At 37.1% G+C, this 24,857-nt stretch overlaps 1 protein-coding gene and 1 long non-coding RNA gene across 15 annotated transcripts in view; one reads left to right on the forward strand and one right to left on the reverse strand.

The window, feature by feature from the left end:
* HERC1 (HECT and RLD domain containing E3 ubiquitin protein ligase family member 1) overlaps window positions 1-24,857 on the reverse strand; it is a 183,827-nt gene that overhangs the window by 55,829 nt on the left and 103,141 nt on the right. For 7 of the 12 annotated variants that reach the window (XM_049104117.1, XM_049104128.1, XM_049104124.1 and 4 more), the window contains exons 27-38: window positions 23,371-23,586; window positions 22,592-22,712; window positions 22,125-22,362; window positions 21,779-21,972; window positions 18,199-18,354; window positions 16,379-16,485; window positions 15,542-15,652; window positions 12,461-12,637; window positions 7,260-7,499; window positions 6,801-6,884; window positions 4,124-4,644; window positions 1,471-2,246 (exon numbers count right to left, since the gene is read on the reverse strand). In XM_049104117.1, the coding sequence (XP_048960074.1) occupies window positions 1,471-2,246; window positions 4,124-4,644; window positions 6,801-6,884; window positions 7,260-7,499; window positions 12,461-12,637; window positions 15,542-15,652; window positions 16,379-16,485; window positions 18,199-18,354; window positions 21,779-21,972; window positions 22,125-22,362; window positions 22,592-22,712; window positions 23,371-23,586 (2,941 nt within the window). The remainder of the gene's footprint in view (window positions 1-1,470; window positions 2,247-4,123; window positions 4,645-6,800; window positions 6,885-7,259; window positions 7,500-12,460; window positions 12,638-15,541; window positions 15,653-16,378; window positions 16,486-18,198; window positions 18,355-21,778; window positions 21,973-22,124; window positions 22,363-22,591; window positions 22,713-23,370; window positions 23,587-24,857) is intronic. The other 5 variants (XM_049104126.1, XM_049104118.1, XM_049104121.1 and 2 more) reach the window with 4 other exon arrangements.
* LOC112675791 (uncharacterized) overlaps window positions 2,204-24,857 on the forward strand; it is a 39,228-nt gene continuing 16,574 nt past the window's right edge. The window contains exons 1-5 of one of the 3 annotated variants that reach the window (XR_003146062.3): window positions 2,214-2,304; window positions 4,161-4,323; window positions 4,502-4,598; window positions 15,583-15,692; window positions 24,737-24,761. This is a non-coding gene — a long non-coding RNA (uncharacterized LOC112675791). Of the gene's footprint in view, window positions 2,305-4,160; window positions 4,324-4,501; window positions 4,599-15,582; window positions 15,693-24,736; window positions 24,762-24,857 lie in introns of those variants that run through there. The other 2 variants (XR_004810669.2, XR_003146061.3) reach the window with 2 other exon arrangements.

Here is a 24,857-nt window from a genome sequence, read left to right on the forward strand (position 1 = left end):
ATGGAAAACTCTTAACTTTTAAGTTGGAAAGTTTCTAAATATATTTCATAAGCACCAATTTCTATGAAATATTTTAATATTCATACATACATACATTCTTGTATTCACTACTGTAGCCATTATTATCGACTCTAAAGATAATAAGGTAACAAACTTTCATAATTATTCATTTTTTAGAGAAGGTTCTCTTAAAAAAATTCTCTTTTGCTTGTAAGATTTTGACTAGAGCTTCTCTAAAGATATTTAATCATTAAAACTGTGTTTCCTTAGCACTTTGATTTTGATACCTATCTTTAGTCTTTAAACATGCAAAGATAAAGACATGTAAATACAAATAATACAAGTAAATACAAAAAAATCTAGACAGAAACCCCATGCTCTAAACAGGGCAATGCCTCACAAAACAAACTACTTCCAAGAGTTTAAAAAAAGTAATTAAAATGTCTAAGAGCTAACAAAGTATTTATAAATTTTTCTTATCTGGTAAGGAAGCTTACAAATAAACATAATATCAAGACAGCAGTGGGGCGCCTGGGTGGCTCAGTCAGTTCAGTGTTCAACTCTTGACTTTGGCTCAGGGTCATGATCTTAGTGAGATCAAGCCCCCCTGCCCCCCATCATGCTCCTTGCTCAGCAGGGAGTTGGCTTCCCCTCTCCCTCTGCCTCCCCACTACCCTTCCACCCCCACTTACTCTCCTTTCTCCATAATAAAATCTTAAAAAAAAAAAGATAGCAGTTGCCACAAAGATAACTAAATCTATTAGAGTTGCTAAATGGCCACATACCTTCCTAATCATGATCTTAATACTCCTATTTATATACAACATACACTTCTCTCTGCATATTTACTGTCTAAGCTATAAATGGAAGAAAGGGAGCAGGGGAAAAGGGAAGGAAGGAGGCAGAGGAAGGGAAGAAAGAAAAAAAAGAACCGAAGTTCCACAAAGGCAAAGGATTTTGTTTTGTTCAGTCCTAGCTCCCCAGAAATAAGAAGAGTACCTGGTACATAACAGACACTTAATAAACACTTACTAAATATATCTCATTTTTATCTCATAATTCATATTATCCCCAAAGGTGAAGATAAAGGATAAAATAAGGGTTTTTTTTTCCTACAATACAGAATCTATGAAAGTAATACTTTAAAATGTCTTTGAGAAGTTATCAGAATAATATATATTTTGAATCAGATCAATAAACATTTGAGTACCTTTTGTGGCATGAGTTAAGTTTTACAAAATGTATTAATAATTATTAAGTTCTATGCTTGTATAGGTTTAAGATACAGACAGATAAGTAGACAGATAATTATTAATATAAAAAATTCAAAAAAGAACTGTTTGCCTCACAAAGGGAAAACAATGTGAAAACTGCTTTGGCCAAAAAAGTTTTTTATACATCACTTACAGAATATATCACATCTAACATTATAAATAAATACAACATAAAAGAAAAAAAAAGATAACATACCTTGCTTAATTTTGCCTCCAAACTGGTCTTCCAAAAGCCCATGGACCACTAATTTATAGATCATGGCTTGAGCTCGTTCCAGATCAGCTAATCCCAATGCTCTCTTTATAGGTGACCGCATGACTGCTCGCTTCACCATGTGTCGCATCAAGAACTGCAAGGCTGCACGCATCTCCACATCTTCATGAACAACTGGAGAGCTTGCACAGTCTGAGTTATGGCCATTTTCAGCCAGAACTTTTGGTATCAGCAACAGCTCAGCATATTTACTACAGCCAAGAAGAGCACTAAGTGATTTCATAGCACCAAGGTAGAGATAGGACAGCTGGACTGCTCGGATTTCCGACTGGGCTATGTCATGGTTTTTGGATACGTGTTCATGATTTTTTCTTTTTCCTTCTGTTATCTGATGTTGGGATTCCACACTTGGCAGTGCTGGATCTAAAGAAAATGAAGCTATTTCGTTTTCTGATTTGGAGGCTGTGGTACCCTGACTTTTGACATCATCAGATGTTAAGCCTGCTCGCATATCTAATGCAGACTCACTCTCGGTTTTTTGCTCAACATCCCCTTTCTCCTCAGACTCATGTCGGTGTTTCTTTTCATGTCGCTTGGTGCTCTGTTTGCCCATGTCTTCATGAATACCAGTCAGATATGTGAGGTCCAGCAACACAGAAGCCGTCAGGCCTCGGAATCGCGCCACATCAAAAGGCAGTGGTTCACAGGGTTCCAGATTATACAATGGAGTATCACTAGGCGACCAAAAAGTTGGGAAGCTTTAATAAAGATCAGAATGACACAGGAAGAAGCAAGTGAGGGATAGACAAGAGGAAGGTACAGAAAATAATGTAAACAAAATAAGATGCATCATGTACATAGTACAAAGAATAATTTACACAAACTAGAGAAATCATTACAGAGAGAAAAAATGAATCTTTTATGAGAAAATGGGGAGATGTGATGTTAAATGCAAAGCAATGAAATGTGCATGTATTTTCAAAACAAAATATTCACTATATTATAATGTAGGAATTAGCAAAATTTCTAAAAAGAGACAAATAGTAAATATTTTAGACCTTGCAGGCCACATAGTCTCTACGGCAACCTTTCAACCCTACCATCATAGTGTGAAAGCAGCCACTGAAAACCTAAGTGAATGAGTGTGGCCATGTAACATTATTTACAAAAACAAGAGGTGGGCCAGATGTAGTTTGCCTATTCCTGATGTAAGATTTGGAAAGTCTGTATAACAAATCTCATTTATTAGGTGGGTAATGACTATAACCTATTCTAGAGGTTCTAAGACTGTTTTCGTTTTTAAAAAATACCTTGTAGTCTTTAATTAATGCTTCCAATTTGTAGCTTAAGTAAAAATATGACCACATATTTCCCAATATTTGGCAAGAATTTACTGAAGTTTAAAAATGTTTTAAGTACACAAAATTTTAACAGCTTTAGCAAGTACATAAAATTTAGCAGCATAAATCTGTCATATTAAACTAAATCTTGCTTCTAGCTTAACCTTCTTAATCCTATTTTCCCTTTTCTTCATTTTCTTATTTGCTTTATTTTTATTTATTTTACTATATTATAGTTACATTTTAATAAGGCATCATAAACCCTTTCTGAAACAAGGCAAAGAATAAAAGAAAAGGTAGATACTTTTCATGTAACATTGTAAAATTTTCACTGGTTTCTTAGCTTGGTAGAGTGGGGGGAATGTAGAGTGCTTTAATCCCTGAAATTGTGTAAAAACATGCAAGTGTTATTCTTCAGTTGAGAGAAGCTACACAGCTATTATTAGATTCTAAAACAGTACTGTCTCCAAAGAATACTTAAAACCACTGTTTTAGATATTGTCCCATGTCATATTAACACTATAGAGCAAGCACTTTAGACAGTATAATGCCTAAGATTTATATTATCATTTATAAATCTACATTTTCAAGTGATGCAATTATGTAGAATCATTAGGTAAGTGAATCTCCTTATCAGTGAAGACATTTGATGTATTTCCTTTAAAACATGAAGTTTCTATCTCACACAAATCCTATGTGATTGCAAACACTTCTAAATGCTTTCAAGTATACCGTTTGTGTCAAATAAATATAATTTTCCTATCTACTCAAAATACTGCACACTGAAGGGACTGAAATATGTGCTTAAAAAAAGGGCAAGAGTATTTAACATCACAGTTAATCCAAAACTTAATTTTAGTCACTCAAATGTTCCTGCCTACATTCAAAGCCCACCTACACAAAACGTAATTGACAAATCTGCTGGCTGGCTTTTCTCTATCCCAGTATGTAATGGAAATGATCAAAAAGCGAGCAGCCAAATGAAAAATAGACAGATCCCAGTTAAATCTAAATTAATGAGCTTACCATTTCTTCACAAAATAAAACAAAAACCCATACATTTTATAAACCATCAGTATTCCAGGGAACATGAGCTTAAGATAGAATCCTTTATGAAATGACAGTACTCATACCCAGCTTATGAAATGACAGTACTCATATCCAGCTGTATGAAAAAAAATTATTTTAAAAACTGGCAGCTCACCTAAAATACATAGTTACTCACTGTCCATAGGCAATGGCCCATTTCACCATTAAATAGTCGTTTGCTAAAAGTGTAACTCAACAGATCATACCTGATGGTAATTTCTGCTTCATCCCATTGGACCTTAGCAGACGTGCTGCCCTCTTTGACCACTCCCAGCAGCGTGGCATGGCGCCCAGTTTGCTTGTGAACACACCGACCTCCAACTCTAAGACCAGCATCAACTCCTCCTATCACTGCCAGCACAGGCCACACCTCTATGCAAAGGGTCCTCAGCTGCGGCTCTGAGAGGTCAGCAAGGCCATGTCTATTATGTTTACCTTTCTCTTCCTCTTTGCTCTCCTTCTCCTCTCTCATTTCATTTTCCTCTCGGCTTTGAACCGAGCGGCTTTTCTTTAGCTTCTGACCTGACTCTTTAATACATATCTTAATTTTATGCAGCCTTTCCATCATTTTTTTATTAATGCAGTAAGTCCAACGGTCTGTTCGGTGAAGGATACGGATAAGCTGAATAGTGGCCTCCGCCAGCACTGCTGCTACTGGACTGCAAATAGGGTCTCCTGGAAGTAAGTCTCGTGGTGTGCCACGCATTTGCATATCACAAATTTTCACCTAGAAGAAAAAAGAAGCCAGCACATGTGTGATATTAATGGTGCTCCTAAACTATTAGTCACTAAAAATTCTAGCACATGTAATCCCATGTTGAACTAGTGTTTGGTCTCCTAATATATATGATACCATATATATACTATATATGTATATATATATATATATAGTATATGTATACGTATATATACAATATATATTATACCTTGGCTGCTGCTAAGGAGTAAGCAAATATTACAAATTTATTTGGTTAGTAGCAATATAATCCTCTGAAACAAGTGGCCCTGTCATTTAAATTTCCTTCTCACAGCCTGTATCAGAGCTCTTATGGCTACCCAAAAGATGGGTATAGACCAAGATATATGTGATTGACTTCATTTACTCCAAAAATGTGTTGAGAATCTATTCATGCTCATCCTTAAGACCTGAAACTATCTTTACTGTTCAGTGGGCACAAAGATAACATTGTAAGTATAGAGAATTGGGATATTTCCAATCTACATACATTTCAAATAAGACACTGAGGTTAAAAGAAGAGCAAGACTTGGGTTCAAATTTTAACTCTGCATAATCTTAGGAAATTACTTAATTTCACTAAATAGCTTCAGATTTTTTTTTAAATTTTTATTTATTTATGATAGTCACAGAGAGAGAGGAGAGAGAGAGAGAGGCAGAGACACAGGCAGAGGGAAAAGCAGGCTCCATGCACCGGGAGCCCGACGTGGGATTTGATCCCGGGTCTCCAGGATCGTGCCCTGGGCCAAAGGCAGGCGCCAAACCGCTGCGCCACCCAGGGATCCCAGATTTTTTTATCTGAAAAAAGCTGCACTAATAATATCTGTCTCTTATAGTTATTTTAAAAATTAAATGAGACTTTGCACATTAAGTGCTTATTACTACAATGCAAGATATCAGTAAATGTTCAAAAAGATGTTAATTACCATTAATATGGTTTTTAACAGTGATTGAAACTTATCAGAAAAGGCTTCTGGGCAGAACAAATTGGTTGATAAATAATCTACGGTTGAATTAATTCCTTCAAGATTTAGATTTTGGGGAGCAACAGGCCACCATTCCAAGTAGAACATACTGCCTAGTTTGGGCTGCAACAATATCACTGGGGGAAGGGATGACTACAGGACTGGATTGCCTCTACTGCATCTCCAGTTTTGCTGACTCTTGTTCAAGAGGCAGTTTCCCTCTCTCATGAATTGCTAGCTTAAAATTATACCACCTTGGCAATTTTAAAAAACATATTTAAAAGCACAGAATAAAAGGTAACTTTCATGGTTAGGACTGATCAAGTCCAGCACTTCCATTATAGAAATACGACAGCATGAAAACTTTCTACTACAAAATAACTAGAAATTCTGGAGACCTGAGCTAGGCTGTACTAGATCCTCAAATTAAAGGATATGGTAGAAAACATTTCCACTCATCAGCACAGGGAGACCACAAAGAAACCTGTCCCTGCCTGAGTGTTAGATGAGGACCAAAAAAGGGACACCTGGGTGGCTCAGCGCTTGAGCATCTGCCTTCGGCTCAGGGGGTGATCCCAAATTCCCAGGATCAAGTCCCACATCAGGTTCCCTGCGAGGAGCCTCCTTCTCTCTGGGCCTGTGTCTCTGCCTCTCTCTCTGTGTCTCTCATGAATAAATAAATAAACTCTTTAAAAAAAACAGTTTTTAGTGAGAGGTATCTCTATAATTTTGTCCTCCTGAAAGTTTAGGGTTCAAATTTACCCTATTTATAATGTGTAAGAAACTCCCTCAGCTGAATTACCCTTGGGTTCCCCATCACAACTGGAACTTCCATTATTCAACTAATAGTATCTGATTACGTTTAAAATTATTTCTAGATCTCTTATATGTATGCACAACTGCCAATGAACCAGATTACTCCTAAACTAGTTCCTATAATTCCTGTAATTGAAAGGAATTATTACATTCAAGTTGCCAGAATATCAAATAGTGCCTTAATGAAGAGTAAAGGCAATTTCTAAAAGTAATTTAACTTTCTAGGAGAGTAAATTACCTAAGCAGATACTTTAATGGTAGAAATAGCTTATTCTACTTATAAACTCTATCAGATCCTAGCAAATATTAATTTAAAAAGGGCAAATATTCTTTACACTTAAGTATAAAGGTTTGAGGTTTCATTACCTTTTCCCCTGGGTTGCTACTATAGAACATCACGCATGGGTACAACTCTGCTGCATCCACATCTTCAAAAGCTAATTTGGGTTCCTATAGAGTGGTGGAGATGATAAAAAAAAGCAAAACAGGTTTTTAAAATGTATAATATCTAATCACATTAAGATTCAAAGCTCTTATGAGACAGAACACAATTTACAAGAACAAACCTTAAATAACACTGCTAACCAGAAAATTCCACATATAACAAATGATCCTGATTTGTTCATCTGTTACTGGGATTTTACCATCTTTCTGTCATTTGATTGGTGCTGGCAAATATTAAAAGAACTAAAAGATATTAGAGTAAAAAGGAGAGAAGAGGAGAGAAGAGTGGATAATCTATAAACTGAGTAACTGGCATTTAAATTACTGAGTTGAGTATAAACAAAAAGAAAACATGCAATGCTTGTGAATGAGTTTCAGTACCTCTCCATTTTTCCCAAAGGAAATGGTCCTGGCTTCCATGTCTAGAACACAGGTAATGAAATCTCCTTGAGTAAAGCTGGACAACGTCAGAGTCTGTTCTCCATTGTGATAGAGGTTACCACTGTAGGCCCGGTAGAGCCACATGTCCGAGGTAGTACGGTGGTTAAAGTCATGTACTGGCCAGCGAGAAACTCCAACACACGTGCCTTCATTACCTCTGTTTTCCTTCACAATGTAAAACTAAAATGAAAGTGGTAATGTTCACTAATATCCAAAAACCAGTTTATACACTATTAACTGCATAAAGCAACACTTGGGACTATGCTCATAAATAACACTGATGCATTTATGAGAATATGGTTAAGTTTACTTTCAGCCTAAGTGAAAATAACATACAAAAGAAACAATTTCATCATTTTATAACAATTTTAAAACAAATTTAATCTTTACCTGTAGAATATTTAGAGTAACCTTTGTGTACTTACTTCAACAATTTTAGCTTATATTTCAATTATAAAGCTGAAGAAATTATGTCCAGTCCAGATAATCATGAATGGAAAGCTTCAGTTCTTTACACACAAATTTTCTAACTACTCCTTTATGTATATTTATGTGCAGAAAAGAGTTAATATAGCAGGCCTGAAACTGCTATCCATGTTTTTTTCTTTGAGAGGGAGAGGGGCATGGGGAGGGCAGAGGGAAAGGTAGAGAAAAAATGAGAAAGAATCTTAAGCAGGCTCCACACCCAGCATGGAGCCCAACATGGGGCTTGATCTCACAACCCCGAGATCATGACCTGAGCTGAAATCAAGAGTTGGACTCTTAACTGACTGAGCCACCCAGGTGCCCTAAGACTGCTATCTTTAAAAAGCCCTGCTTGTAATACACACTGGCCCTTGGCTAGTATGTAAACAGTTTCCTACATGGATACAAAACTTTTCCTAAGTGATAAGGATAGCTACCAGGTATACAGTGTTTGAACAATATGATTTATGCTGAGTACCTGCTTTCCTCTTGGGAGTCTGGAATTCTGGTACATGTGAGGCAGAGCATACCCTCATGACAAACCTTCAGTAAAAATCTTAGGTGCTAAGTCTCTAATGGGCTTCCCTAACACATTGCACACATGCTGCTTCACTTTGTTGCTGGGAAAAGTATATGTTCCATGTGAGCCTTCATGAGAGGGAGAAAACATAAAGAAGCATGTATATGGATTCCTTCAGATTCCACCTGGTCTTTTCCCCTCTTATGCAGCTTTAAGTCCTTCCTGGATGGTCACAATAAAATCTTAGTCATAAGTACAACTATATACTACATCCTATGAGTTGTTCTACTAAATCTTTCAATATAGGAGTAATCTTGGGAACCCTCAACACGGTGATGGCAACAAGAATATTCATTAGTACTGACTCATTAAAATATAGTTACAGTGTTATTTAAAGAAAAGGGAGAGAGAGAAGTGGGAAAAGACAAAACTTTGGTGTCTGGTAGCTATGGAGTTACATGTATTATGAAATGGCAAGTGAACTGCTATCTGTTGGGAGAGATGAAAGTTACCTATGGAACTCAAAATAATAGATTCAACCACAGAAGAGTTAGCTCACTCGTCCCATGACTGCTTTTGGCTTTGTTAATCGAAGTGAGAGAAAAAAAAAAAAAAAACGGTAAAATTTTCACAAATTTTTCTCTTGTGGGTGGAAAGACAAAGGACCCCGAACATCCCTATAAATGGGCTTTGTTTGGGCCAAAGAATAAAAATCAATTTGCAATTGTTTCTCCTCTGGGTAGGAGAGCAAAGAGTTCAAATTTCCCTAAAGGTGAGTTCTGAGTTAGACCAAAAATATTGGAAGTGTAGTTTCTATAACTGATGATTTTTTGCTATGATTTTTGCTTATTGGAGCCTCTGGAAAAAGGGAGACAACATATGAAGGGTAATAATTTCCCGATAGAGATACCCAGGTATGTTTTCAAAGTTTTAGAAAGCAGTCTTCACTTGCAATTGAGTTCATCAGTAAAATCTGATGTCTGATCCTAGAGGCTAATGATTTTCTAGCCTAAAGTGCATAGTTCTGACTGGCTAAATTTGGACTCAAGGACTGACACAAGGCATAAAGAGCCTAGAAAAGCCTTGCTTGTCACTTGGACCTGAAACACATCATTTTGGTCTGACAGCCTCTAGGCTTCAACTGCTGCCAAAAAAGTTATTAGCTTTTTAGAATCCTGAATTTACAGATTTTTTAAAAAATATTTTATTAATTTATTTGGGGGGGGAAGAGAGTGCGCGCACAAGTGGGTAGAGAAGTGGGGGAGAAGCAGGCTCCATGCTGAGCAGAAAGCCCGATGTGGGGCTCCCTCCCAGGACCCTGGGATCATGACCTGAGCAGAGGCAGACACTTAACTGAGCCACCCAGGTGCCCCTGAGTTTATAGATTCTAATTGTCTGGACCTGACTCTAAGCTAAAACATGATACTGTCTGCCATGGACTGTTTCGACAAACATGAGCTGTGTTCATGTAACATGTTCCTTAAAAGCAGGAACCGGCCCAAAGAACAAAACTAAAATTCTGGGACTGTTACAGATTTAGGACTCCTCTATGGAGCCACAAACTATGAAAACATCATAGATTCTGGCTGGAGTATCCAGGTCTTGCAGATGCCCCTGGGCTTATTCTTTGATGGAACCATCTGAATTTGAGCTAATTGGCTCCACATTTCTGACACAGAAATGGATTAAACTCCTAACTTGCGATTCCTGCTAAAAGCTGTAGTAGGAGGAAGGTGTATCACAGGGAGTAGGACCTCGCCATCCATTCTTAATCAACTGGACTTTCAACCTCTTCTTGGGGACATCCCACTGCTGTTGACTTAATATGTTCAGCTTTTTGGATTACTTGCAGTTTGCAACAGACTGATTCTATTCATCTTTCTTCTGATACATACATCTTAGTAAGGCTTTTTATTAAAAGAAGTTCTTCTAGAAAGAGATTGATCTTTTCTAGGATGCCCACTGGATAAATGATTAGGATAAAACAGTTAAGAGGTTTTAAAACCTATTTTTAAAAAAAAAATTTTTAACTGGGATTTTATCCTAACCAATTACCTGACTAACTGTTCTAGTTAAGTTGTATGAAAATGTTTTCCTGTGAAAATTCTTTTGTCCTTGTACCCAACCCCTCTGGACAAAAGGTCTAAATGAAGGTTAAAAAATGACCAGAAAAAATCTGAAGTTTTAATTACCAAAGGGGACATAATGATTTTAGAATAAGGGAGAAAAAAATCCAAAGATCCCAGACCCTTGGGAAGTGTGAGGAGTGGGGAGAGCATTAATGATCTTTGTTTTTCAGAACTCTTTCTCTCAGGGGAAAAAATTTCACTTTGCCTTGAAGGCTGCTGTGAGTACTTCAAATTCAACCTGAATGCTGAGCCTCCTCTCACAATTGATAGATTATCAGAAATAGGGAGTGGCCCTAGCACCTGCACATTCCATAGCACACCTCTAGATGTCATTATGCTCTTGAGGCAGATAAACTAGTATCATAGACAAGTAAAACCATTTAACTGCTTTTATGCAGTCCCACTGATTCTAAATTATTCCAACTATACTGGGAACAGAGGATAGGAGGTACCCTTGGTGGAAGGTCACTTTGGAGCCCTGTTAACTTGTCCTGTTTAACTACTATACATCCTGATTAGGGGTATCCTAAGAATTACAAACTCTTTGTTTCCAGGTATAGCACATACGCCTTCTAGAATTGTATTTTTCTGTGTGTGCACCCTATCATGAACACTACCTGAGCCCTGGACTGGCCAGAGTTGTGTTGTGCTGAACTGATGTCTAAGCCAGTTAATATAAAAACTTAAGGACAGGGATCCCTGGGTGGTGCAGCGGTTTGGCGCCTGCCTTTGGCCCGGGGCGCGATCCTGGAGACCCGGGATTGAATCCCACATCGGGCTCCCGGTGCATGGAGCCTGCTTCTCCCTCTGCCTATGTCTCTGCCTCTCTCTCTCTCTGTGTGACTATCATAAATAAATAAAAAAAATTTAAAAAAAATTAAAAAAAAAAAAACTTAAGGATAAATCCACATGGCTTTTTATGACAGACCTTTACATTAATGGGATTTGTTTTAACTAGCTAAGTCTAGGATCCCCTAGGAAGCATAAGTGAAGTCAATAATACAGGCTGTTCTCACCCCGCTGCTTATGGTCCTACTGATAATATTATTACTGTAAAAATACTGTGGCCAAGAGCAGCAGGGTAGACTCTGCCAAAAAAAGAGGAGTTAAAATAACAGAGACTGCCATCCTTAGAAAGTCCTGCTTCCATTGCTGACCCCTGGCTAAGATTTGGAACTAGACTGGTAAATAGTTCCCTCCACTGATAAAAACTTTATCCTAACTGATAAAGGATAATTATAGGCTGGCTCATTGTGTCTAGACTCTTTTGTATAGCAATATCATTTAGCATAAACACCTGCTTTGCCTCTGGGAATCTAAAATTTTAGTATATGGCAGAGGGTATGTGACCAGCACCCAATAAAAATCTTGGGCACTGAGTCTCCAATGGGCTTTCCCAAACAGAAACATCACAGAAATTACTGTATTTTCATGGCTGGGTAAGATCTGTGTGACTCCTCATAAGAGACATCATCATAATTTTTTTACTGTTCATTTAAAAAAAAACTCTGAGATAACCTGAGAAGAATTTATAGGAGTTACAAAATAATAGAGTTCTTGTATACCTTCGTTCAGTTTCCATTTATATTAACATCTTACATAGTGATAAAATATTTACATACAATTTTTTTTTTTAAAGTAATCTCCATGCCCAATATGGGGACTGAACTCATGACCCTGAGATCAAGAGTCCTATGCTCTGGGACGCCTGGGTGGCTCAGCAGTTGAGCATCTGCCTTTGGCTCAGGGAGTGATCGCAGAGTACCAGGATCAAGTCCCACATTGGGCTTCCTGCATGGAGCCTGCTTCTCCCTCTGCCTGTGTCTCTGCCTCTCTCTCTCTGTGTGTCTCTCATGAATAAATAAATAAAATCTTAAAAAAAAAAGTCATATGCTCTACTGACTGAGATAACCAAGGGCCCCTACCTATGATTTTCAAAAAGTCTTTGATATATTTTTTTATAAGAACCTGGGGGGAAAAGGACTAAAAGACAAAATGCTAAAAAAACTACTTGGAATTCTACATACCTTCCACTGATAGCATCCAGAAGTTACTCCAGTTGATGCCAATCCATATCCTTTTCCTCCACTGCCATGAGTTAAAATCTGTCCATTCTCCACTAGGCAACACTGAGCTTTCTCTGGGTCAAATGATACTTCTTGTATAGGAAGATTCTCATCTTCTTCCTCCAACTCTCCCTGCTTCTACCAAAAAGGAAACTGGGTCAGTACTTTGGGATAATCCAGATCTCAGTTAACATATATCTTAAGACTCCTTGGTTTGAGTCCACAAATATTTATTAAATATCTACTATGTACCAGGTACTGTGCAGGCAATGGGAACACAATGATAAATACAGCATGGTCTCTGCATAAAGTGTACAGTCCAATTAGGGGCAGAGACATAACACAAGTACTGTGAAAGAATAACAGAAGTTACATGACTAATATATCAGAAACAAAAAGGTGTCTAAACATGCTTGGGAAAGATAAGGAAAGTATTCAAAAGAAGATGACTTCTGAGCTGAGTCCTAAATAATGAGAAAGCATCCAGCAGCTGGTCAAAGAAGAAAAAGGCACTTAGGGCAGTATGTAAAACATTGTGCCAAAGCATGGAGGTACAGCATAGTTCGGTGATTTATAAAAACTGCAAGTAGTGTGGAATGTTTGGATGATGTGACTGACAGAAAAGGAGGCTAGAAAGAGAAAAAGGAACAAAATCATGGAAAGCTCTGAATGCCATTTAAAGTCTGAACTTTACTCCATAGACAACAGGAAGTGCCTATACAAATTTATATAAAGGTTTTCTCTAACCAGATCTGTGTTTTATAAACATTGTTTTACTAGGGGTATGTAGGATGAAGGCAGAGAGATCAATCGGAAGATTACTACAAGATTTTGGGTAAAAACCAGTGAGGACTTAAATTTATCAATTCATTCAATGAGTATTAAGCATCTACTATGTGCCAGGCAGCTATATATATTCAGCAGTGTATTAGATAAGGTCTCTGCTCTCATAGAATTGTTCTATATATATATCTATACACACACACACACACACACACATACATGTAGAACTTAGAACTTAATATTTTAGAAGGTAGAGACAGAAGATACATAAAAAAAATATCAGGTATGTGCTATGTTGAAATTAAAGCAAATGATGTAACAGAGTTTGTGACAACTAACTGTAGATTGAGGATCAGGAAAGGGCATTCTGAAGAAGTGATAATTAAGTTGAGATCTGAACAGTTAAGAAGTTGATGTCTGAAAAAACCTATCTGAAGGAAGTCTTCTAGGTAGAAAGAATAGCCAATGCAAAGCATGAAAGAAGGAACAAGCTCAGTGTAATTCAAGAAACAGGAAGAAGACAAGTTGTTCTAAGCGTAGTGAGCAAAGGGGAAAGAACAAGTAGTTCTAGAATTTATCACAAAAATGATAAGAAACCATTGGAGGGTTTTAAGCACGGGACAACATGGTATGATTTATAATTTAAAAGATCACTCTGAATCCCATGCAGAGAACAGACTAGAGGGAATTAACAATGAAAACAGAAAGACCATTTAGGAAGACTACTGACTAGTTCAAGCCAGAGATAATAGTGGCTTGGAACAGGGTGATGGTAGAGGAAATGAGGAGATGAGCAAATTCAAGTTCAGAAAGACCATTTAGGAGACTACTGACTAGTTCAAGCCAGAGATAAAGTGGCTTGGAACAGAGTGATGGTAGAGGAAATGAGGAAATGGGCAAATTCAAGTTCTATTTTATAGAGGAAACAACAGGACTTGGAGATTATACAGATAGAGAAAATGGGGGAGGGGGAGTAGTGACAGAAAGAGGAGAATCAAGGGTGATTCCCAGGCTTTTCAGCTAAGTCTCTAACCAGAAAGATGGGAAAGCTGGGGAAGGAACAGGATCTGACAGAACTAAAAATGCTATTAAATATGAGATGCCCACTAGACATGTGATAAGGCAAGCAGAAGGTAGGTATTAAGCCCAGAATTCAGGGAAAATGTTAGAAATGGAACTAAAAATTTGGGAAGCAATGGCATATGAGTCTGAATAAGGCTTTGTTGGGTGCAGGAAAGGGAATGCAGTGATGGCTGAAAAAGAAGGGGTCCTGGGACCAAGATTTGGGATACTCCAATACTTAAACAGATGAGGAAGAACTAATAAAAGAGAATGAGTAAAGGCCATTGTACTGAAATAGAAGGAAAATCAGAAAAAAGAAAAAAGAAAAATTGTGGACTCATGAAAACCAAGAGAAAGATCAAGGGAGCAACATGAATGGATTTAAGAGCTGTTTAAGAAGTAAAATCAATGAGGCGTAGAGGCTACACGGATGGGGAGGCATTAGGGGAGTCAAAATTCCCAATACAGGTTTGGAACGTTATGTGAATGGTAGTATTACCAATTAAAAAAATGGGACAGAGAGAAAAGTAAAAAACCTTGATGGAGAGATACCTGGGCTGGCATTTAAGTTTGGAAGGCACTGCATTTAGATGAATGAAAATGGTCCCAAGTTTATCCAAGACTGCTGGAAAAGCTAAGACTGGAACTCTGAGGGACTGCAGTGTTTGGGATGCAGGGAAGGAAATCATGTCACCAAAGAAGAGATACCTCTGGAGGGAACCAAGGATTGGCAGAGGAATGGAGGCGTAGGAGAAGGTAGTGTTTTGAAAACAGAAGGCTAGAGTTTCCTGAGATCAAGTAAGATGTAGACAAAAAAAGGGCATCCTGTATTTAGCACTTAGCACTTTTGTCATTTAATTTTGGTGCTTTGATGGAAGATCAATAATTGAGGTAAAGAGATAATGAGAACTAAGGAGTGGCTACAACATGCATAAAATTACTCTTCTGAGAAGCTTAGCAATGAAGGACAAGTGAAAAGACATGGGAGGCTTCTGGAATAAAAAAGGCGGTTTGGGGAAGGTGGGGATGAGAAATGTTTATAAGCTGAGAAGAAGGAACCAGTGGAGGAGAAAGTGCAAAGAGAATATACAATAACTGATAGAACAAAGTCCCTCATAGGAGAAGTAGTCCAGAGACAGGAGACTGGATAGTCACCTGTGCTATCTAAAAATACTGTTTTGTAGAAGAATTGCTTACCTGTGACTTTATTTCTTGTTCTTTTTCCTTTATCTGAATAGCATGTTTGGCCTGAGCAATAGGTGTTTCCCACATACAGTCCGACAGAAGGGAAAAGAGGCGTTCAACAACCTATTTATTGAAGGAAAAAGAATGATAAAATTTGTAAAAGGTAATTTTAGAAAAAGTAAGTCACGTAATTGTACTATTAAGTCAAATGTAAAATTTGATTATATGAATGTCCAACAGCTACTCTGGGTGGTTGTAAGTTAAATGTCCTGTTTTAGAAGGATCATTAACCCACTTTCTAATGGGTTCCATTGCTCTCATGTTTCCTCACTAAACAGACCTCTAAAGAGGCCGTGCAACCTCATACACTGCTCTTCTAGAGGCCCAACTAGGGTAAGAAATTCCACAGATTTTCCTTTCCTTCTGACCTTCCAAGTATTCATTATCCCCCTAACTCCACACACCCATAACTTAATTTCTCCTTCTCCTTGCTTGGAAATGAAATAATAAAACAATATCAGAAGCAGAAGTTTTGCTACTGATAAATAACACATTTACAACTGAAGAGACTATAATTTAGATTTTGGGTAAATTATGTTACAGATGTGAAAATTTCTTTTTTTTTTTTAAAGATTTTATTTATTTATTCATGAGAGACACACACACAGAGAGAGAGAGAGAGGCAGAGACATAGGCAGAGGGAGAAACAGGCTCTCCTGCAGGGAACCTGATTCAGGACTTGAACCCAGGATCCCAGGATCACGACCTGAGCCAAAGGCAGATGCTCAACCACTGAGCCACCCAGGCAGCCTTAAAAAATATCTTCTAATAACTTTAAAAAATAGAAACCTGAGCCATTTGATCATCTTCTACTCCAGATTCACAAGCTGGTAGCACAGCTTCAAGGACATGAAGTGCAAGGAGCCTTGTTCTTAGGTTACCAACTAGAGGAATACCTGGAGGGGAGAAAAGACATTTTCTTATTATCAGTGTAACTTACATTCAAAGCGTAAATGAACTCCTCGAATAAAAATATCTGAGGCTCCTAAGCATTTATGGGTGGAATGGACTACACAATTATCACAAGAATTCTGGACTCATTCTATACCCACTAATGTACATAAATATTCATGTTGATTTCTCAGTTTTTATGTATATACATAAGATTTATTTATTAGAGAGAGAAAGAAAGAGAGCAGGGGGAGAGGCAGAGAGAGAGAAGGAAAGAGACAATCTTAAGTAGATCCTCTGCTGAGTGCAGAGCCCAAAGAGGGGCTCAATCTCATGATCCTGAGATCACAACCTGAACCAAAACCAAGAGCTGGACACTTAACCAGCAACAGCACCACCCAAGTGCCCCTTTATTTTTTTTTTAATATCTATCTATTTATTTTCAAGAAATAGAGTGAGAGAGAGAGAGAGCACGCATAGAGGAGGCCAATTTTTATGTATGTATAAAGAGACTAGCACTATAATAACTACTGTGCCAAAGACTATGCTATGCACTTCATACACATTAACTTTTTGATCTTCACAAACCCTACATCATATCCCTATTTTACTGATGAGATAATCAAGGCTAAGAGAAGTGAAGTAAGGTGACCATAGCTCAGCAAAGGTAGAATTTTAAATAGGTCTGCTAATCTCTAAAGCTCAGGCTTATTATACTTTTTCATGGCTTTTTCTCCATCCATGCACTGACTGCCTCCCAGGGATTGTTAGGATTAACGGGAAGTTAACAGTTTGTACTTTTCTAAAGTAAGCAAAGGTAGAGGCAGAATAATGATGCTCTTTTTTTTTAATACCTTACTACCTACCACTACAAAATCAGTTAAAAGTAAATGAATATCTGATTTTTTTATGCTAAGACTTTAATATAGGCTTCATCTTATTAAATGAGAAAAAAAGCTGTTACAAGTTACTAGTTAAGAAAAACTAGCAAAGTGTATTGAGAATATATACACATAAAATAACATGTATCATGGAAAGTTAAATGATGTTTTAGCATATTTTAAAAAGACTAGGGATGATAAAAAGTTCCGGAAATGGAGAGTAGGGATGGCTGAACAACACTATGAATGTACTGTCACTATTTACACTTAAATAATTAAAACTGTAAATTTTCTTATATTTTATGTAACTGTAAATTTTATGTACATTTTACCATAATTTAAACAAAGACTAGGAAAGGATTGACAGACTCTATGCAAAAAGACCAGACTTTTAGGCTAGATCTGGGAGTTAAGCTTACTACACAGAACGCTCACAGCTAGCACACAATCAGAAGTTACAATCAAGACAACAGAAATCATATTATGATGACAGAGAATGGACAAATCAGATCTGCATTTTGATAATCCAAGAAGTGATGTCAAAACTTGCACCAAATTATCATATTAAACAGAATGTTCTCTGCTTATTTTTATTATAGTAATCCAAACAAATAGCGTCAAATTCTTTAGATTAAAACCATAATCTAGTCCCATGCTATTTCCTACTAATGCTTACTAATTTTTACCTCTGAAATTAGATTTTTTTTTATCAAGCATTCAGAAAATAAAAGTCTTGAAATCAAGGTCCAATATCCAATGTTATTCAAGTCCAACATTATATGAATAAAATACATGTGATGTATAAAAATACTCTAAAACAAGGCAAAAGTCATATACCTGAAGAACACTTCTGAGATGCTATATTTAGAAGCACTTCTGTCCATTTGGGGGAAGCCATCTTTGATTGAATTGCTTTTGAAGATACAACTCTGCGAAGAAAAACTAAAAAATCCCCCAGATGCAGTTCGGCTGCATGTTGTTTCCTAAGAGCAGCTAAAGAGTGAAGAGACAAGTTTAAATTACAACCAAAAATCAACAGGAAAATGTCTTATATTAAATAACTTGCATTTAGATTGCAGAAAACTCAAACTTAATTCAAAATTTAAGTTGTCAATTAGCTGTTGAATTTTTTAAATTTAAAGAACAGAATGGGGAAAGGTCAGAAAATAATGCCAAACTTGAAAAAAAAAAAAACATTTTTAACATTTGTATACAGTAATAGTAAGGTTGCTAGAATAAAGTACGTATATTTGGTTTTGTGCATTTTTTTTTTTACTGCTATTATGAAAAGCAACAGTTCTCTATCCAAGTCTCAAGTTCTACAGTAGAATTGAAGGAAATTGTCTGCAAACACCCTAAAATTCTATGAAAATTGTGTATTTGATTAGTAAGAGTTCACAACCTGGATCACATTTTCAAAAAGCCCATGGTCTCCCCCAGCCCAATCAGATTAAGAATCACACCTTTAAAAAACTTTGTGTTTTCAGGTTCTACAAAGAAACAAATTTCTAGGCCTGAGTCTGATCTGCCTGAGCACCAGCTCGATGTGTAAAGATCTTTCATACAAACCTGCCCTGACCAATCTTTCCAGTTCTTTCACCAGCATCAATACCAGACTCTCTCTTGTCACCCCTCATAGTCTCCTCTCCACCCTGCGCATTTTGAGGCCAGAGAACTATCTGCTCTTCCTATAATACACCATGTTCTACCAACATCTAACACCTTTCATACCATGTCAGCTTGGCAAAGTCCTACTCAGAGTCAAGGGGAAGAAGGATGCCAATGAGGCAGTTGCCCAGAATGTCAGTCTCTAGGGGCACTAAAACATATAAAATCATAACAATTTGGAAGCAGGAATACGTAGCACTCCTTTCAGGGAGATCCTGGCATGTCAAATTAAGGAATACAAAGACAAGTCACTAAGAGGAGACCTCAGCACCACGGGCCACACTTAGATGGCCAGGAATCTATCTTCAAAGACATCTCATCTTAACTGGAGGACTTCTGTTCTGCTGAGATGAGTGTGCATGTCTATGACAGAATTAGAACACTGGCAATAATTAGGGACAATTGTACTCCTTTGCTATGTTTCCTCTACATGGTACTCTAACTCTTCTTTACTTAAATGCTAATGAGCAAATATTTTTATATCAGTTTAAAGAATATAGAATTATTATTCTGCCCTGGATACCCGCATATCATTCCAACCTTGTTTGTATACAATCCTTCAAAATCCAGTTCAAAAGCTACCTCTCTTCTATGAGGCCTTCTCTCTGGGTGGAGTTCCTTGGGAAAATCTCTTGTATGAGGCCTCCATTCTACTCTCTATCCTTATTCCCAACAAGTATCTCTAACAAGATACTAAATTATTAAACTAACTGAAATTTGGAGACCTTAAATATATAAAGCTGGTTGATATATCTTGGTAATTCAGATGGTTTCAGTAGCAATAGCATGTTTGAAGTGAAAGGTACACTTTACTTTCAGTTAAGTATTTTAGAGGGTTTGTGGGGTTATTAATAACTGGCCACTGCTGACGAGAATCAGCCTCACTCCCAGCCATCCTCATGAACAAAGATTACAATGGCATTCTCTCTAAGATGACCTGAGAGGAATAGGATATGGATTCAGTCTGCTGTTATACCTGCCAAGATTCATTCATGGAAGAACTGCCTCTTTCTTTTTCTTCCTTTTCTTTTTCCTTCTTTCCTTCCTTCCTCCTCCCTCCTTCTCTCCCTCCCTCCTTCCTTTTCTTTAAGATTTTATTTACTTGAGAAAGAGAGTATGAGTGAGAGAGAGGACAAGCCAAGGGAGAGGAAGAGGGAAAGAGAGGAGCATACTCCTCCTTGAGCAGGGAGACAGACATGGGAGTCAATCCCAGTACCCTGGGATCATGACCTGAGCCAAAGGCAGACACTTAACTGACTGAGCCACCCAGGCCCCTCAAACTGTTCCTTTCTTTACTGGATATGGAAAGGCCCAGTTTTCCTGGGGACCTATAGATTGAGAAGTAACTCTATTGTGTCTTCTCTACTGTCTACCATGTGCTGTATTAAGTACAAAATGGTGAGAAACTATTACCTTAACCACCTTATATTCCTCACTGGAACTCGGGAAAATAGGAGGTGGCATTAAACGCTTGTGTTTATTTTACCATGCCTTGTGAGTCTGCCCACGCTCTTTGTGTAAGTACCACACTCTCTATATGAACAGGGAGAAGAAATTTGCCACAGGTTCAGCTTCTGAAATCAAAAGCTGGTACTTAATCAGACTTATACATCCTCCTAGATGCTAACTTAAAAGATTCAGCTATTTCTTCTGAGCTTCTTGTATTACACTGTTATTATTTGTTGGCATGTCTGCCTCTCTCATTACCCTAGAAGGTTCCTGAGAGTAGAGACAATATTTTATCATTTTTGTATCCACAGGGTATTTCCTCTATTCACTTGCATATCTATACAATATTATTTAAATATTACTTTATCTAATTTTAATATTATTGTAATATTCCAATACTGACATCCACACTCATAGCTCTTACTATGTGCCAGACACTGCTCTAAGTGCTTTACGTGTATTTAATTAATCGTCAAACACTCTTGGGAGGTTGGCTCTATTATACTTATTTTATAGATGAGGGAATTGGGGGCACAGAATAGTTAAGTAACTTGCCCTCTCTCTATCATTCATTTATCTGGCTAGCTAGCTAGCTATCTGGTCCAGAGAGGATTTTAGTGGCTCCCAGAGTTTATTATGGTAATAAGACATTGTAGTTTTGCAAAAATCTTTTAAATAAATGACTATTTTTAAATCTTTATTCCTTAATCATATAGCAGACAAAGGTAGTATTTTTGCTGTTAAGGGTTTAAAGTCTACCAAAACACAATATTCACTATAGTTTTTTAAAGCTATAAGCAGATGGTCATATTATAGCAATGAAGTATACAGCAAGGTGATAGGAAACATAACAGCCTAGCAAGAAGTTTGGCTATTACAATTCTAACCTTGTTCCCAAATATGAAAACCCTTGGTCCTAGAGGGGCACTTAAGCAAAGACTATAGTTAAAGATGGGCAGTCAAGATCAAATGCTTAGGAAACATAACCTGGGAGAATCAGTCACCTAGAACCTGTAGATTCTCTAGAGCCAGGACACCCAAGGAGAAGCTGAACCTAGAGAGGGAGCAGTATGGTCACTGCCTCAGGGCTAACATACTCTAGGAATAGAAGTTTCACTCAGAAGCTCAGCTAAATCATACATATTTAGAGAGAAAAGGGGTTTATAAATGAACACATAAAATTTCTTTCAAAAAAATTCCTTCATGCCTCACAACAAAAAGAAGTCTACATTCTAATGATATTCACACAAGGACTCTTTAAACGCTTGTGAACAATGACACAGAAAAGGGTTTATGCTACCTCTGAAATCTTTCTTCTCAGTTTCTCCACTGGAGTCAACTTTTTTCTCTTCTTCTTCACCCTCTTCTCCTTCCCCTTCTCCAAAAGAGGCCATAAGTAGTACACCAGCTTGGGACAACAAATTCTTCAACTGACTACAGAGTAGATCCAACAAGGACTGAACTACTTTGGGGCTCAATTTATCAGCATATGTCCTACATGAAGTAACAGGAAAAAATCAGTGGTAATAACACAGCCGGGCAATTGTGCTTAAATATATTAAGGAGACTAGGGGGAAATGGAAATTACTAAAATGTGAAAAGACCAAGTCCCACCATAGTTCCACCGAGACATCTATAATGCTCACCCTGTAGTGATGGCTAGGATCTGGAGCAATCTTGTACTAGCCACTTTTAAAGCTGTGCTAAGTTGGGAAACACCAGTCTTTGGCAACAACTGCAGAGGCTGTCCTAGCATGGTGTCTGTGCCACACAACTGTGACAATACATTTAGTAGCCCAGTGGAAATTGCTAAAGAAACATCCACTGGTTGATAGTGAACACTCAGAGCAAAAACTGTAACCAAAAGGAGACGTTGCTGGGCTTCTACAAAAGAAAGAAAAAAGAAAGACAACTGAGAATCTTTTTTGAAGTAAACAAAGCATTTACTAAAATAAATCATATTCCAAAATATAAATAGTAATGTAGAACACTATTACATTTTCAAATATTTATTCTCTACCGTAAATTGACCTACTAATGTTAAAACAAAATGTAGAACACCTTAAGTATCTAGCATAAAATGTAACTTATATTTGTGAAGGCAGTTACTCACCAATGTGATGCTTGTTTGCTTGCAGAGCTCTCTCTAGGGTAGCAGACAATTGTTGATAAATTTTATGCACGGCCACCTGGATTTCAATCTGAATATTTCTTTTAGCTGCTCTGATCCCATCCTGAATTATACATAAAGATTTACTTTTTGTATTAGTAACAATAATACCTCCTACCCAAATAAAAGTAATGGCATTTTATATCATTCTGTGATAAAGTCCTATGGTAGTTTTTAATTATTCAGTATATTTTAGTATGTAAAAGCTTTATAATAAATTTATATTTAAATGCTTGACAGTTCTTCATTCTATATAATCTTTCTCCTTTCCCACAAAGCAATTTTTCTTCTCTAAATAGGGAAGACATAAAGAGAACACTTAAAGAATTTTTTTTCAAGCCACCAGAGAAACTAGGTAAAGTGATTAAATGCAAATGCAAATTCTTGAAATCCATCCTCCCAAACACTAATCTCTATCCCAAATTAGATCTATCTCTCTCCAATTTGGCTAAGGGTTAAGAAAACTGAGCCAGCAAAGAATCTATAAGAACAACAGTAAAGATGCTCACCTGATCCCAACTATACTATTACTCAGGAAACTAAACCAATGAGATATCTTTGAGTCATTTAAAAGTCTTTTTACCTTTAAACCTCAATCTTAAACACCAGAACATTCAGCATTATTAAACTGATTTTGTAAAAAAATAAAATAAAATAAAATAAAATTATAATCTGAATGTACTGCAAGGTGTCATCCTCACGACAACAGATCCACCACCCACCTGATAGTGATGCAATCGGCCACTCTCTCCTTTGGCTCCTGCATGTCCCACAGTGCCTAAACCAAAACAACCTGCTAGAAACTGCAGCCTCACAGATGTGAGCAGTGTGGATGACTGGAAGCCTGCACTTGACCTGCTTCCTGCCAGAGAGATGCTACCTTTTTCTTCCATCCCAGACAACAGAACGAGGATCTGGTGAAGTGCTTCTAGACGAAGCTTGAGAAAAGTAAAATAAATATATTTTAGAGTCCTTCCTGAATTGAGACCCAAAGGAATTCCAACATAGATCATGTATTACTTAGCACACAGAAAACTCTGACATTTCTTAGAAATCTATTCTCTTAAACATTTTATTATTATGACTTTTAAAATAAAAATATTTCTAAGACCTCTATAAGCATATGTCAGTATAAAAGAGGCTACACAGGACAACGAGTAAAATAGATTTGGGTGTAAGAGACCTATGTGGCCTTGGGAAACTCATTTGACTTCCTGAATCTCAGTTTTGTCATGTGTCAAATGAGGCTATTACTGTAATACTTTAACCTACTCATAGTTATTGTGATGCTCATGAGGATACATAGGTGAAGGTTTCAAAACCATAAGGTACTATGATTATTGCTTCCTTCACTTATAATAGAGTTATATAGAGTTATATAGAATGACTACTATTTAATCAAGAATTAGAAAAGGTTTTTCTGAAAGATTTCTCTGTGGTTCTCTTGAACATCTGGCTCTACCTTCCCTAGGAATACCCACCAACCTCTGTGGCCAATCAGTCTACCCTTTAAAAAAAAAAAAAGCCTTTTATTTTGAAATAATTATACATCTAATAACTGTACAGAAAAGTTGAAAGATGGTACAGATGTTTCCTGTATGCCTCCCCCTACTTTCCACTAAGGTCATCACCTCAGGTAACTATGTATCAAAACTGAGAAATGAACACTGCTACAACACTGTAACTAAGCCACAGGCTTTATTTGGATTTTACCAGTTTACCCATAATGTCCCTTTTTTGTTCCAAAATCCAATCCCAGATGGCCTGTTATATTTAACTGTCATGTTTCCTTAGGTTCCTTTAATCTGTGACAGTTTCCATCTTTCCTTTGGAAGAGCCATTTATGTATTTTATAGAATGTCCCTCAGTTTGGGTTTACCTGATATTTTCTCATGACTGGACTAGAGTTATGGATTTGGGGGAAAATATCATAAAGTCTTCTTTTCATTACATTATTTTCAGATATGCATGATATTATCATAACTTATAAATGATGATGTTAATCTTGATCACTTGGTTAAGGTAACGTCTGCTGGGTTTCTGCAATGTAAGATTACTAATTTTTTCCCTTTTTTAATACTCTGTAAGCCCTGAGCTACTAAATCCAGCCTCCTTGGAAAAGAAAGGTGGAATGAAGCTCCTGAAAGGAAGAGTATTAAAGAATTTGTGTACAGGTTAAAACCAGAATAATTAATAAATATCTTGAGGA

This window comes from Canis lupus, chromosome 30, assembly GCF_003254725.2.
Source record: "Canis lupus dingo isolate Sandy chromosome 30, ASM325472v2, whole genome shotgun sequence".
Classification (NCBI taxonomy): Eukaryota; Metazoa; Chordata; class Mammalia; order Carnivora; family Canidae; genus Canis; species Canis lupus.